Source organism: Scyliorhinus torazame, chromosome 12 (genome assembly GCF_047496885.1).
Source record: "Scyliorhinus torazame isolate Kashiwa2021f chromosome 12, sScyTor2.1, whole genome shotgun sequence".
Taxonomy (NCBI): Eukaryota; Metazoa; Chordata; class Chondrichthyes; order Carcharhiniformes; family Scyliorhinidae; genus Scyliorhinus; species Scyliorhinus torazame.
This window is the reverse complement of record NC_092718.1, coordinates 40947304-40961967: the sequence shown is the minus strand read 5'-3', so window position 1 is coordinate 40961967 and position 14664 is coordinate 40947304. Positions and strand designations below refer to the sequence as shown.

The 14664-nt window shown below is 40.5% G+C and overlaps 1 protein-coding gene across 7 annotated transcripts in view; it reads right to left on the bottom strand.

Annotated features, from left to right (window-relative positions):
• Nucleotides 1–14664, bottom strand: part of znf280d (zinc finger protein 280D) — a 188787-nt gene that overhangs the window by 27714 nt on the left and 146409 nt on the right. For all 7 annotated transcript variants that reach the window (XM_072470735.1, XM_072470740.1, XM_072470737.1 and 4 more), the window contains 6 exons: nt 13103–13203; nt 12860–13006; nt 9496–9630; nt 7198–7436; nt 3808–3948; nt 2707–2769 (listed from right to left, as the gene is read on the bottom strand). In XM_072470735.1, the coding sequence (XP_072326836.1) occupies nt 2707–2769; nt 3808–3948; nt 7198–7436; nt 9496–9630; nt 12860–13006; nt 13103–13203 (826 nt within the window). The remainder of the gene's footprint in view (nt 1–2706; nt 2770–3807; nt 3949–7197; nt 7437–9495; nt 9631–12859; nt 13007–13102; nt 13204–14664) is intronic.

Sequence of the window (14664 nt, the reverse complement as noted above, 5' to 3'; positions counted from 1 at the left end):
GGGCTATTAGAGATGGGTAACAAATGCTGGCCTAGCCAGTGACACCTACATCCCATGAATGAATTAAAAAAATAGAACAACTGCACATAACTCGAGCTTCAAACAAGGCTTGGCAAGAATTCCACAGACAGAAGTTAAGAACTGAAATGCATCACTAATATCCTGCAAACATTTTGGTCCGATGTTGAATGTAGCAGCTATTCAGTTTGGCACAAAACAAGGAGGTCCAACTTGCCGTAATAACTCCTTATACTGATGTCTGACATGGTCAAGCTTTTGTGACAAACTAAAAATCACCTTGCTGGGATGCTGTAGAGAGTGGGATCTAGTGGAAAGTGACTAGTTTTCTACTTTAGACTGTCTTTAGACTATAACAGTTCAGAAACAAAAAGTACAATTTTGCAAAAACATGTCAAAGGGTGCAATATTCCATAACTAAATGGTAACTAACCATCCTCAGCCATATTGTAAGGGTCCTTCCTGTTTACTGCCCGCCTATTCTCTTGTTTCCCCTTTCTTTTATTTTTGCCATTACATTTTTGATCCATGGATGATTTATGGACATGTGTCTTTAATTCAAACGGAAGAAAGCTCTGCCCTGTGTCATTAATTCAACCAGAGGATTTCAGCAGCAGGACAGGTCACTGTGTTAATCTGTTCTGGTTCAAACTGGAGTTGTAAACTGTCTGGCACCAATGACAGAGATTGGCTAGGACTCTGTTTGATTGATCTGGCTGGGGGCCAATGAATTGACCCAAAAGGTTGTGCTCTGTCCAGTAACAGGCGGTGATTGAATCTGATCCCACTGGAATGTTTTCAGAGTCAAGAGGGTTCCAGTTTAGTTTCAGTTTTGATTCAGGTAAGTTGATGGATTTTTTTTTTTTTTTTTTTCATAGAATTTGCAGTGCAGAAGGAGGCCATTCAGCCCATCAAGTCTGCACCGGCTCTTGGAAAGAGCACCCTACCCAAGGTCAACACCGCCACCCTATCCCCATAACCCAGTAACCCCACCCAACACTAAGGGCAATTTTGGACACTAAGGGCAATTTATCACAGCCAATCCACCTAACCTGCACATCTTTCGACTGTGGGAGGAAACCGGAGCACCCGGAGGAAACCCACGCACACACGGGGAGGACGTGCAGACTCCGCACAGTGACCCAAGCCGGAATCGAACCTGGGATCCTGGAGCTGTGAAGCAATTGTGCTATCCACAATGCTACCGTGCTGCCCTTTTAAAAGGACAGTACTGAACCAGATGAGTTTCTACAACAATGGCTTCATGGTCATCACTAGACTTTTTATTCAATTCACATTTAACCATCTGCAGTGGCGGGATTTGAACCTGGGACCCCAGAGCATCGCTCTGGGTCTCTGGATTATTAGTCCAGTGATAATACCATTATGCCACCACCTCCCCATGGAGGGATCTAACTAACTCTCTCCCAAAAAGATCCAGCTAAATTCTCTTCAGAAGGCCACTGTGAGAGGCCTGAAGTCAAAACATGTTATTTTGACGTGAAATAAAGTGTCTCTCCAGAAACACTGCTGCCTGTGAATACGGAATACAAGGACCCCGAATGAATGACTCTCCAAGGATGACTATTACTGACTGAAAACTAGAGACGTTAATCAGCAAGTGTGCTGAAGAACCACATTTGAAGCAAAGACTCTTCTCTTTCGACCTTCATTCTTATTATTCTTACCCCTATCCACACCTCTGTCTTGTGTGTGTGGCTAAAGGGTGGGGGTTAAAGGGGTAGTAGGTACTATCAACCCTTGTTGTTATCCAGTTGAATTTACTGCGTATTTCATGACAGTTCTTGATATAAATAAACAGTAATCATGTTTAAACGTACAAACCTGGTGACTATAATTAGTGGGAAGCCAAGGCCCAAAACATAGGGACTTTTCATTAGAATTATTGGTTAATTCACCTGTGTTGTGACTCCGGGACGAGTGGGGCTGTAATTAACTGCGCACCTGCGCAGGGTGTCGTGAAGAAGTCAATTTCAAATGCAAGTGAAACAGATTGAATTTTCCAATCTCTGCTAAGAATGTTAGCCAGCTTTGTTAGCCATTTGCTTGCTTATGCATAAAATAGAAGCAATTACTAAACCAATCAGCTGTTTTTTAATAGAAGAAATGCTGTGACCATTACACAGCAAAAATTAGTGGGCAATATCAAATCCAATCTATTAAAATTTGCTCTTCATTGTGACACTAATACAACATTCACCTACTTACAACCAACCCTATTTAATGTGAACTTAATTCACTTAATGTTTTTCTTTCACATTTGGAGTTAACTAATTTTTGTGCAAAAGTTTCATCACTTTTCTCATTATCCATCAGCTCACGGAAGCACCCTGATGATGTTTTACATAAGATTCATGTATCAAAAGTATACAACCATTCTTAAAATGTGGCAAATGGACGGGTACTATCAGTAGAATTTTCTCAGTGATTTATTTAGATGTAAAATTATACTGAATTGGGCAGCATGGTGGCACAGTGATTAGCACTGGGTTTGATCCCGGGTCACCGTTCATGTGGAGTTTGCACATTCTCCCAGTGTCTGTGGAGTCTCACCCCCACAACCCAAAAAGCAGCACAGGGTAGATGAATTGGCCACGCTAAATTGTCCCTTAATTGGAAAAAATGACTTGGTAAGTTATTTTTAAAAAATTATACTGTATTTCCTACCTCAATTTGTTTGAAAATTCTCGGAACATCAAAAATTTATTTTTACTTGGGACAGTATGAAACCTGCAAAACAGAAGTTATTAAGACACCACAATGATATCGGCGACTATCCACTTCAATTATATCAACTGTACATTATCAAAATTATTTTAAAAAGTAATACTTTAATGAACTATATGTTACATACATCAATAAACTTATTTTTCTGAAATCCCATGTCCACAAATTAACAGGAGGTATTTTTGAAAATTCACAGTTTGTCAACAGCTGATTCTGAAGGATCAAATTGGGGTTTTTTTGGTAGTTTTTGATTATATTTGTAGTGAAAAAAAATAGGTACACCAGTTGTAAAAGTTGGGCCACCAAAAACCGCGAGATAGGGAAAACAATCTATTTCGGACATTGCAGGTATGGTCAAGCTCAGCAACAGAAACATTAGCAAAAGTGATTAATACCATTCTTATGCGGCCAGATTAGCACTTAACCCCAACATGGAATTTTTGAAAATTTCAGGGTAAAATTGAAGAACCTGTATTTATTGTTGTGTTTCTGGCTACTTACCTACCAGGATGATGCGACAGTGAAAACTGTTGAAAATTAAGCATAGGCCGGTTGCAATCTTGCAATCAAAAGGCAGCATTTTGGTGTGTGACCTGATTATTGACCTCAAATCACAGGAGTGGCACTAATGTGATAATTGTGTCAGTGCACGATTCTTTTACTATAACTAATCAGGAGTGAAAGGCTAACATTTGTTGTCGAATTTAGTCCTCCCATCTTAAAGACCCAGATCTCCATAAAAATTCTAAATTGCAAAGCATCATTCCCGTTCCTGTCAAATATTAAATCCATCAACAAATATGCATCAAACTGTTATGTATACAAAACGTTGGCAGCTGCAATGCACACATATCTTGGACCCAATTTTGGATAAGAAAATAATGGGGACAGGGGAGAAGCACTTACAACTCAAGGACTCTTTTTTACTACACCATTTAATGAGGCAATTTTGTCAGTGAAAATATTTAAAAATCTATTTTAGTGATCCCTCAAAGCCAAGAACACAGCATTCATTTAGACATCGCCAAAAAGACATCCTACCTTTTCAAGTGAGCCACATAAGATCTATTGCAGCTACTTCTGAATTGACAAAATGAGCAACGGATATAAGTGGAAAAGTGATTGGAAAATACTTTAATTTCTGAGTCACACTCGATACATTTGTGAACACCAGGTCCAGCCCTGTAAGTAACCGAGAAATATAGTTAAGAGCTAGTGCAAAAGTATAACTTCAATTATAAAAGAAATGAACTGTGTTCCTTTTTCTCTCATTATAAGATATACCAAATTGATTTTGGGGGGGGATTCACAACAGGACAGTTATTAATAAAAGCAAATTACTGCGGATGCTGGAATCTGAAACGAAAGAGAAAATGCTGGAAAATCTCAGCAGGTCTGGCAGCATCTGTAGGGAGCTAACGTTTCGAGTCCGATGACTCTTTGTGAGAAATATTTACACTGTGGAGTGAGAATGAAAGATGAATCATAGCCACAGAAACCCAGGGAAACTGGGTGCTAATGGCCACAGAAACCAAGGGAAAAAGAGTGCTAATGGCAGTCCCCAGAGAGAACAAAAGATATGAAAGGTCAAACAGCAGGGAAACTAACATCAGAGGATGAACTGTAGATGTGGGGGGAGGGGAAGGGGGAAGCAAGGAGGAGAAAGGTGAAGAAAAGGTGGATAAGATTGGGGGAGAGGAATTAAATATATATTAAGAAAGAAAGAAATGGTAAAAGACAGTTAAAATGAAATGGGATTAAAACAAATGGGTCGAGGTGGGGGAGAGCTGATCATCTGAAGTTGTTGAGTTCGATGTTCAGGCCGGAAGGCTGTAGCATGCCTAACCGGAAGATGAGATGTTGTTCCTCCAGTTTGCGTTGAGCTTCACTGGAACATTGCAGCAGGCCAAGAACAGACATGTGGGCATGGAAGCAGGGTCTTTTGTTAAAATGGCAAGCAACAGGAAGGTCAGGGTCCTGAATGCGCACAGACCGAAGATGCTCAGCAAAGCCATCACCCAGTCGGCATTTGGTCTCTCCGATATAGCGACCACATTGGGAGCAGCGAATGCAGTAGACCAAATTGGAAGAGATGCAAGTGAAACGCTGCTTAACCTGGAATGAGTGTTTTGGGCCTGGGTTGTTAAGCATGGAAGAGGTAAAGGGGCAGGTGTTACACCTTCTGCGATTGCAATGAAAGGTGCCATGGGTGATGGGAGAGGTATGGACTAGATTGTCTCGAAGCGAACAGTCTCTGCGGAATGCTGACAGAGGGCGTGACAAGAAGATGTGTTTGGTGGTGGCATCACGCTGGAGTTGGCAAAAATGGCAGAGGATTATGCTTTGCATACGGAGTCTGGTGGGATGAAATGTGAGAACGATGGGGACTCTATCCTTGTTCTGGGAGGGAGTGGAGGGGGGAGGGTAGTGGCGCGGGAGATGGACCGCACACTGTTGAGGGCCCTGTCCACAACTGTAGGTGGGAAATCACGGTTGAGGAAGAAGGAACACATTTTCGAAACACCATTTTGGAAAGTGGCATCATCAGAACAAATGCGACGGAGGCGAAGGCGTTGAGAGAAAGGGATGCAGTCCTTACAGGGTGTAGGGTGCGAAGAGCTATAGTCCAGATAGCTGTGGGAGTCAGTGGGCTTGTAGTGGATATTAGTGGGTAGTCTATTGCCTGAAATGGAGACAGAAAGATCAAGGAAGGAAAGGGAACTGTTTGAGATGGACCAGGTGAAAGTGATGGAGGGGTGGAAACTGGAAGCGAAGATGAATTGGGTTTCTGTAGCTATGATTCATCATTCATTCTCACTCCACAGTACAAATATTTCCCACTTTCTCCGTCTGTTAGCTTTGACAAAGAGTCATTGGACTCAAAACGTTAGCTCTTTTCTCTCCCTACAGATGCTGCCAGACCTGCTGAGATTTTCCAGCATTTTCTTTTTCGTGACAGATATTAAAACTGTCATAATGCCATTTTTTCCAACAAGAGAGAATCAAATGACATTCAACAGCTCTACTATCATTGAATCCCCCATGACAGGAAATCCTCAGTGTAGTGTCCTAGATTTAATCATCTTCAGCTGCTTCATCAATGAGCTTCCTTTCATCATAAAGTCAGAAGTGGGGATGTTCACTGATGACTGCACAATGTTCAGCACCATTCGCAACTTTCCAGGTACAGATGTAGTACTGTCCAAATGCAGGAAAACCTGGGCAATATCCAGGTTTGGGCTGAAAAGTGTCCGGTTTTGCACTACAAAAGTGAGGTAACGACCATCACCAACCAACAAGACAGAATTTAACCTTTATCGCATGACATCCAATGGCATTATCACTGCTGAATCCCCCACAATCAACATCTTGGGAGCTACCATTAACCCGAAACTGAGCTGGACCAGCCATATAAATACAGTGAGCTACAAGAGCAGGTCAGAGCTCGGAATACAGTGTTGAGTAACTCACCTCCTGACCTCCCCCCCCCCCCCCCCCCAACCCTGGCCACCACCTAAAAGTCACAAATCGGTAGTGAGGAATACTTTCCACTTACTTCGGTGAGTGCAGCTCCAACAATACAAAAAAGCTTGACACTATCCACAACAAAATAGCCTGCCTGATTGGCACTCCTTCCACAACTGACGCACAGTAGCAGCAGTGTGCAATGGATTGCAGCAACCTTCCAAACCCAAGGCCACAACCATCCAAAAGGACAAGGGCAGCAGACAAATGGAAACCACCACCTGGAAGTTCCCTTCCAAGTCATTTGCCACCCTGGCTTGGAAACATATTGCTATTCCTTCACAGTCGCTCAGTCAAAATTCTGGAACCCCCTACTTAGCAACACTCTGGGCGCACCTACACCACATTGACAGCAGTAGTTCAAGAAGGCAGCTCAGCAACACCATTGTCAGGTCAATTAATAATGGGTAATAAATGCTGGCCTAGACAACGATGCTCACATCCCACGTGTGAATATAAACAAAATTTGGATGACAACAATTATTAGGTCAACACTTGACTATTTAGGTGCTATGGATAGTAGTTTAATATCCTGTTGCGCCATTTGGCAAACAGAAAGGCTGACTGGTGTGCTGGTCAATAATTTGTGCCTCAACAAACACAAAATTGCCATTTCTAATTTTTGTTTGCAAAATAGCTACCACCTTAGCCGACATGAGAGCTAGGATGAGAAAAAGTTGCAGAAATACTGATCTGTCTTACAAACCTTCACTAAAAACATTCAAACAGACTAAATAGATTTAGGAAAGGAACTCATTCAGGAGTCGGAGCACTTCCAATAAAATTAACGCAAAAACTGAACCTGATGCTAGCTCCACAGTTATTATTTTAGCTTTATGTATCCTTGTTTATGAGTTTTTCTTTAGACAGCAGAAGTTGATGCGAAAATAACTTCGCATAATTTACCTGAAAGATCGCAGCACCAAATTAAAAGATTTGTTTGTTCTTTTGTTGGCTGGACTTTCTTTCTTTGCATCTTGCTTAATGTTCGAACTTCCTCCAGTATTAAATTGGCTTATAGTTGTTGATTGCAATTTAGTATTTACTGTGACTGATGAGGAGTATTGGAGTGCATTTGCAGTGTTAATTGAAGGCATGGAAGATGATCCCACCTGACAAGGGGTCATGGAAGCACGAATAGTAACCTGTTAAAGAGACATCAATCAGAAGACTGTCGGAATTTCAGCCACCCAGAAAGTTAAAACCAGTGATACCATTACTCAGGTCATCAGGTAACATTAACAATTATTATTACAAGAGAATGTATATCATGTGTTTTCTCTTATGCAATGAATACAACATACTGAAAAATGTGGTCCCTCGGACATATGTCACACAATATTCTCCAAGCTGTCATAGTTCCAGCAAAGAACCAAAGCTCTGAATTTAAGCTTTTCAAAAATCCAAAGAGACCAGTGATATTATCAGATTTCCGACCATTTGCAGCCAAGCAAACAGTGACAACGGAGCTTTGAATATTCTGACACAGTGGAATATTTTTTTCCCGCTGTTTTGGGATAGTCTATGAAAACTGGGTTTCATCATATACAGTAAGTGTAGCATGCTCGGGAGGAATAGATAACTTGGGACCAATAGTTTTCCTTGCCTTATGTCAGTTGTAACCAAATTGAAAGAGGCTGATGAGTGCCTTCTGGGTACTACGGAATGGCTTGGTAGACCACTTCAGGAGGCTGTTCAGAATCAACTGAGTATGTGTGGGACGAGAGACACATACAGGCATGACCAGATGAGGATAGCATGCTTGCTTCCATAACGTACATTAATAAGCTCAAATACAAATTATTCAATCTGACAGTTTCACAGTTACTTTTATTGAAATGATCTTGAATTATTTGCAGCTTTTTAAAACACTAATTAAAACGACCAAACTGCCATGGTTTTAGTCTGGGTTACTTATCCAGTAACACAACCACTGCATTATCATATCAATTTTATCTGGATAGTTATGTAAGATTTAGCTATTCTGCTGTTGATGTGCATGTTAGTGGAACTCACACTTTCCTATGCGGCCACAAAGTCTAACAGGTACATCTTCTGGTCTGTTCAGGGATAAATGTTGTTGGCATATTCTGAGATTAATTAAAAAGTAATGGCTTCTCTGTCAATTAGCAGATGTTTGGAAATCCGAATCAACTGCAAGAACTAACTTCCTTACAAAACTTTCACTTACAAATTATCTTGTAAGCAACAGTGGTATTACTCAGCATATTGAAAATCTTATCAAGGGTGCAGCACACAAGGACCAAAATGCTTTTTTAAACACCACTCCTGCCAAAAAAGGTGCATGATCTGATAGAAAGATTGTGTAAATTAGCACTGCAGCCAGCTGTCGGGTGTGCACTTCAACTGCCTCAAGTCATTATTTTTTATTTATTCTTCCATGGTCGGTAAATAAGTCATTGTACACCTAAAACCTCTCCACATTGAAATAGAGATTGCGGGGGCATGAAAGAGGCAAAATTAGAGATTGAATCTATATCTATCACTGTGGAATTAAAAGCATGAAGGGATGCGTTGCTAAAAATGGAAAAGTGTAAGCCATAACCCACCAAAGGAGCTCTACAGTTTCACTTTCACTTAACTTTATGACTCAGATATTTTCATTTCAATTAAAGTATACGAGTGGATTAAAGTAACCGCAAGCCTACTGCATTAAAAATAAACTGCCTATAAGCACCATCTAGCACGGATTATTCCCCTCAGCACACTAATTGATGCAAGGGGTGACTCAACAACTCTGCAAAGATATGGTGGTGGGGAAGAAGAGATTCTTCGCCAAGTGTTGAATCTCAGCCCAATTATTCAAAAGGACAACAGAACCAATTTAGAATTCCCAGATTTTAGCCACATTTATGGATTAGAGAAGTAGAGCAGCAGTGCTGCAGCTCTTATTTCAGCTCAGAATTTCTTCTGTAAGGGGCAAAAACAACTGAATGCGCACACTTAAAACCAAGTATTAAATAAAAGAACAGGGTTTTTGGTACACATTAAATGTGAGTGCTTTACATTACAATTAAGGGACTGCACTAGTAGTCTATTTTCTATGACTTTACAAATTAGAAATCAATTATATCTGATAAAATTGAAATTGAATGCTACCGAATCCAAATTACTAAATATTATGAAGGGGTTATATTCTTCAATAACTCTCAGAAAATGCATCTAAAAAGTGCAAATCTCTACCTTTGTTCCAGGAGGCAGACCTTCTAACTGCATAGGTTTTCGAAACGTCCTATGGTGTTGAGTTTTGTGATCCAATTTTTCTTTACACGTCAAGAATTGAAGCTTACATTTGCTGCAACGGTAAACTCCTTTTTTCTGAACAAGAAATAAAACATTTAAGTAACTCTTTTGAAATTAGAATAATGATTGGGTGTAATTTACATAATCTATAGGGTGGCACGGCGGCACAGTGCTGCCTCACGGCGCCAAGGATCGAGGTTTGATGCTGGCTCTGAGTCACTGTCCGTATGGAGTTTGCACATTCTTCAGTGTCTGCGTGGGCCTCACCCCTACAACCCAAAGATCTGCTGTGCAGGGTAGGTGGATTGGTCACGCTAAATTACCCTTTAATTGGAAAAAGAATGAATTAGGTACTATAAATTTAAAAAATATATGTATTTTTAAAATTACAATCTATAGAGCTGGTTGATGCTTGACAAGGGAAGGTACCTAGATTGTGGCAGGGGATGCATTTAATCCAAAATATTTACTTGTTTGTATGTTTCACCGCTTACTTTGAATGGTACATCATTCCATCTACCTCTCAAACAGTACCATTCTCAGTTCATGATGAGCAAGTCTCTTGCTGTCACAGGAAAACTATGAAAGGTGCCAGACATTCAGTGGTTCACTGACAAGTGGATTGCAATTCCACATAAGTTGAACTCACAGCTGCTTGGTCATATGAAATGAAATGAAAATCGCTTATTGTCACAATTAGGCTTCAATGAAGCTACTAGTCGCCACATTCCGGCGCCTGTTCGGGGAGGCTGGTACGAGAATCGAACCGTGCTGCTGGCCTGCCTTGGTCTGCTTTAAAAGCCAGCGATTTAGCCAAGTGTGCTAAACCGATATCCGATCATTTCATGATACAAAATAGCACAAATACTGTAAGTATACAAGAGTTTACAAGGTTTCCTTTTTTGAATTTAGACTGGGACTCAGGAGTTCTCGATGAATACTTCATCCCTCTTTAGGTAATGTACAAAGAAAAATAGAGGTGCAATCCTACCACCATGTACAACAACTGTATAGTATAACATGGGGTCATTTTGACTTGCCAGCTCCTGTCACTACCTTCAAAATAAACAATTTTGATGACTTCCCCGTTTCCCAAATATCCATAACATTCATATAGAACATAGAACAATACAGCGCAGTACAGGCCCTTCGGCCCACGATGTTGCACCGAAACAAAAGCCATCTAACCTACACTATGCCATTATCATCCATATGTTTATCCAATAAACTTTTAAATGCCCTCAATGTTGGCGAGTTCACTACTGTAGCAGGTAGGGCATTCCACGGCCTCACTACTCTTTGCGTAAAGAACCTACCTCTGACCTCTGTCCTATATCTATTACCCCTCAGTTTAAAGTTATGTCCCCTCGTGCCAGCCATATCCATCCGCGGGAGAAGGCTCTCACTGTCCACCCTATCCAACCCCCTGATCATTTTGTATGCTCCAACCCCCTGATCATTTTGTATGCAAAATGCCTGGCTTTTCACAGTAACTTCATTGAAGCCTACTTGTGACAATAAGCGATTCTTATTCTTACTACAAATGTGTTTACAATCACTCTCCATACCTCTTCACATGCCTAAATGGATTAGTTGTCTGACATAAAGTGTTTCTCTCCACTGATCCCAATCTCTTACTGACGTAACTTCTGTTTTATTGTTATTTTATTAAAAATACTGTGGTCTATGATCTTATGGATTGGTTGTAATGTTTACATCACTGCATTCTCCAAATATTCCACTTGGTTGAGTCTTATCACAATTTTCTATCACAGACAGATTTACACCTTTTCTTACTATCCATCAAAGCGTTTTTGTATGTCGTGTGTGTGTGTATGTGTTTTTTCTTGTTTAAATTTAAATAATCCCAGCAGCTAGTCTTTACCAGAGGTTTTAAAAAAAGACTTATTCATTATCCCACACTTACCCCGATGTTTCAAAACTTGTTTCAGTCACCTCGACTACACACAATAACTCACACAAAGACCAAATCCAGATAAAAGAAAAAAGGATAGTTACAATGTAAAATTCTTCCAGTCTCTCTTTCACAGTAAGCTTGTATTTTCTTTGATGAGTTAATGCTTTTACTTCAGGTGAAAGCAGGGTGACTAACCATGCTGGATTTACCAGGAGTATCCTGTAATTTATTTATTAGTCCTGTGTCCCAGGTCAGGCATTCCTGAATTTCTTCCATCTCCGGCTTTGCGTCAACCCCAGAAATACTGTGGTTTTTGTTCAGATCTTTTGAGGGGTGGGTGGTCGAGGGCTGCTTTGCCAAGCCAGCATTTTCAGATTTGTGGCGGGTTGCATGATCCCCATGATTATCCCATTCTGAAGGTCTCACCACCCCAACCTCACACCTCAGGCAGAGTATCCCTCGATTACTTCCCCCAGAGTTAGTCATCCTGAAAATAATACTGTGCTTACCCACATTGGAGAAAAAGCCTGGTTTAGCTACTCTAATCTCAAGAAACACAGTTAATCCATAAATGGTGTCTATATATAGTATTCTTACCCACTATTAAAAGGATCTTTAATGCATAATATATGTCCCCCTATGCAAATACCCTTGATACCCCATCTTTTCAGCAGGTACTTTGTTATGATCCTACCAAAGATTTCCTGATAAAGAAGCTGTGGCGTTTTACTTCTAACTTTGTGTTCTCATTCGCATGAAAATTCAAAACATATTAAGCCAAGACAATTTAAATGTAATTTATTTCCTACAAATATGATTTGCACTTTTGTATTCAAGCAATAAAGCAAGCATAATTTGTTACAACTGTTTGTGTGGTCAAGCATCAACTTCTCAACGGAAAAGTCTAATCAATTCAAGGAAAGTAGATAACTGAACACAGTATTCTAAAAGTGGATTTCCGATTGTGCTGACTGTTCAAGTTGCTCAGCTATGAGCCACAAATAGATTTCTCTACTGACAGTGACAAACTGAGATGTTCAAAACACCCAACAGCAAATGTCAAAAATAACAATAATGCTGTAACTGATTACTGACCTACTTTTTCCCATACGGTAAATGTAATTCTTCCCCTCATTTTCACCACATGCTCATGCACTTCAAAATCGAATGTAAAGAGAGCATTTTTTTCTCCCCCGAGCCAATTCCCTCAACTGACTCAAATCACGTGAATCATATTTTCCCAAGTAGTCAGCAAGCAAATTTACATGTAAAAATAACCCCAACTATGTAGTTACTTACACATGTTCAGTAGAGAAACTGAAGATTCTGTAAGATTACAGATATTCATTTATAAATTACAAATGTATATCAATATTATTACTGTACCTGATGTCTCATATAATGCTGAACATAAGCATTTCCACTTTTAATGACCTTAAGGCAAAAAGGGCAAAGCAACTGCTTGGTACTTTCATGAACAATGCGGAAATGGCTATCCACATCTGAATACACTGATGACCGGTAGTTGCATACCTGAAGAATGGAGGGAGAAAGAATGACTGGGACAATATTGTATTTTTTTTTAAACAAAACAACTTGCCAAACAATTTTTTGTTTATGAAAAATTACCTGACAAACATATGGCATTTCCCCTGGTTTATGATTGTCTTTCATATGCTGCAGAAGTACTTGCTCAGATTCATAGGACAACTCACAAATTTTGCAAATAGCTGGAAGACAACAAGAACAAATTTACAATCAATTATACAAGATTTGGTTCCGTAGATATTTTCCAATTTATAAGTTTTGCTGCAATTGAAAAAGGCAAAATATGGTGTAATTACATATAATGGGAAGAGTTCATTTATTTTCTTCCACACATCATGATATCAATGTTATACACATTCCTGGAATCTGTGATATCATTTTGCATTAGAACATAGAACGATACAGCACAGTACGGGCCCTTCGGCCCATGATGTTGCACCGACATGGGAAGTCAAAAAAACAAAAGCCATCTAACCTACACTATGCCATTATCATCCATATGCTTATCCAATAAACTTTTAAATGCCCTCAACGTTGGCGAGTTCACTACTGTTGCAGGCAGGGCATTCCACGGCCTCACCACTCTTTGCGTAAAGAACCTACCTCTGACCTCTGCCCTATATCTATTACCCCTCAGTTTAAGGCTATGTCCCCTCGTGCTAGCCATTACCATCCGCGGGAGAAGGCTCTCACTGTCCACCCTATCTAAGCCCCTGATCATTTTGTATGCCTCTATCAAGTCTCCTTTTAACCTTCTTCTCTCCAACGAAAACAACCTCAAGTCCATCAGCCTTTCCTCATAAGATTTTCCCTCCATACCAGGCAACATCCTGGTAAATCTCCTCTGCACCCGCTCCAAAGCTTCCACGTCCTTCCTATAATGCGGTGACCAGAACTGGACGCAATACTCCAAATGCGGCCGTACCAGAGTTTTGTACAGCTGCAACATGACCTCATGACTCCGGAACGCAATCCCTCTACCAATAAAGGCCAACACTCCATAGGCCTTCTTCACAACCCTATCAACCTGGGTGGCAACTTTCAGGGATCTATGTACATGGACACCTAGATCCCTCTGCTCATCAACACTTCCAAGAACTTTACCATTAGCCAAATATTCCGCATTCCTGTTATTCCTTCCAAAGTGAATCACCTCACACTTCTCTACATTAAACTCCATTTGCCACCTCTCAGCCCAGCTCTGCAGCTTATCTATATCCCTCTGTAACCTGCTACTTCCTTCCACACTATCGACAACACCACCGACTTTAGTGTCGTCTGCAAATTTACTCACCCACCCTTCTGCACCCTCCTCTAGGTCATTGATAAAAATGACAAACAGCAACGGCCCCAGAACAGATCCTTGTGGTACTCCACTTGTGACTGTACTCTTCTGAACATTTCCAATCAACCACCACCCTGTCTTCTTTCAGCTAGCCAATTTCTGATCCACATCTCTAAATCATCCTCAATCCCCAGCCTCCGTATTTTCTGCAATAGCCTACCGTGGGGAACCTTATCAAACGCTTTACTGAAATCCATATACACCACATCAACTGCTCTACCCTCGACTACCTGTTCAGTCACCTTCTCAAAGAACTCGATAAGGTTTGTGAGGCATGACCTACCCTTCACAAAGCCAT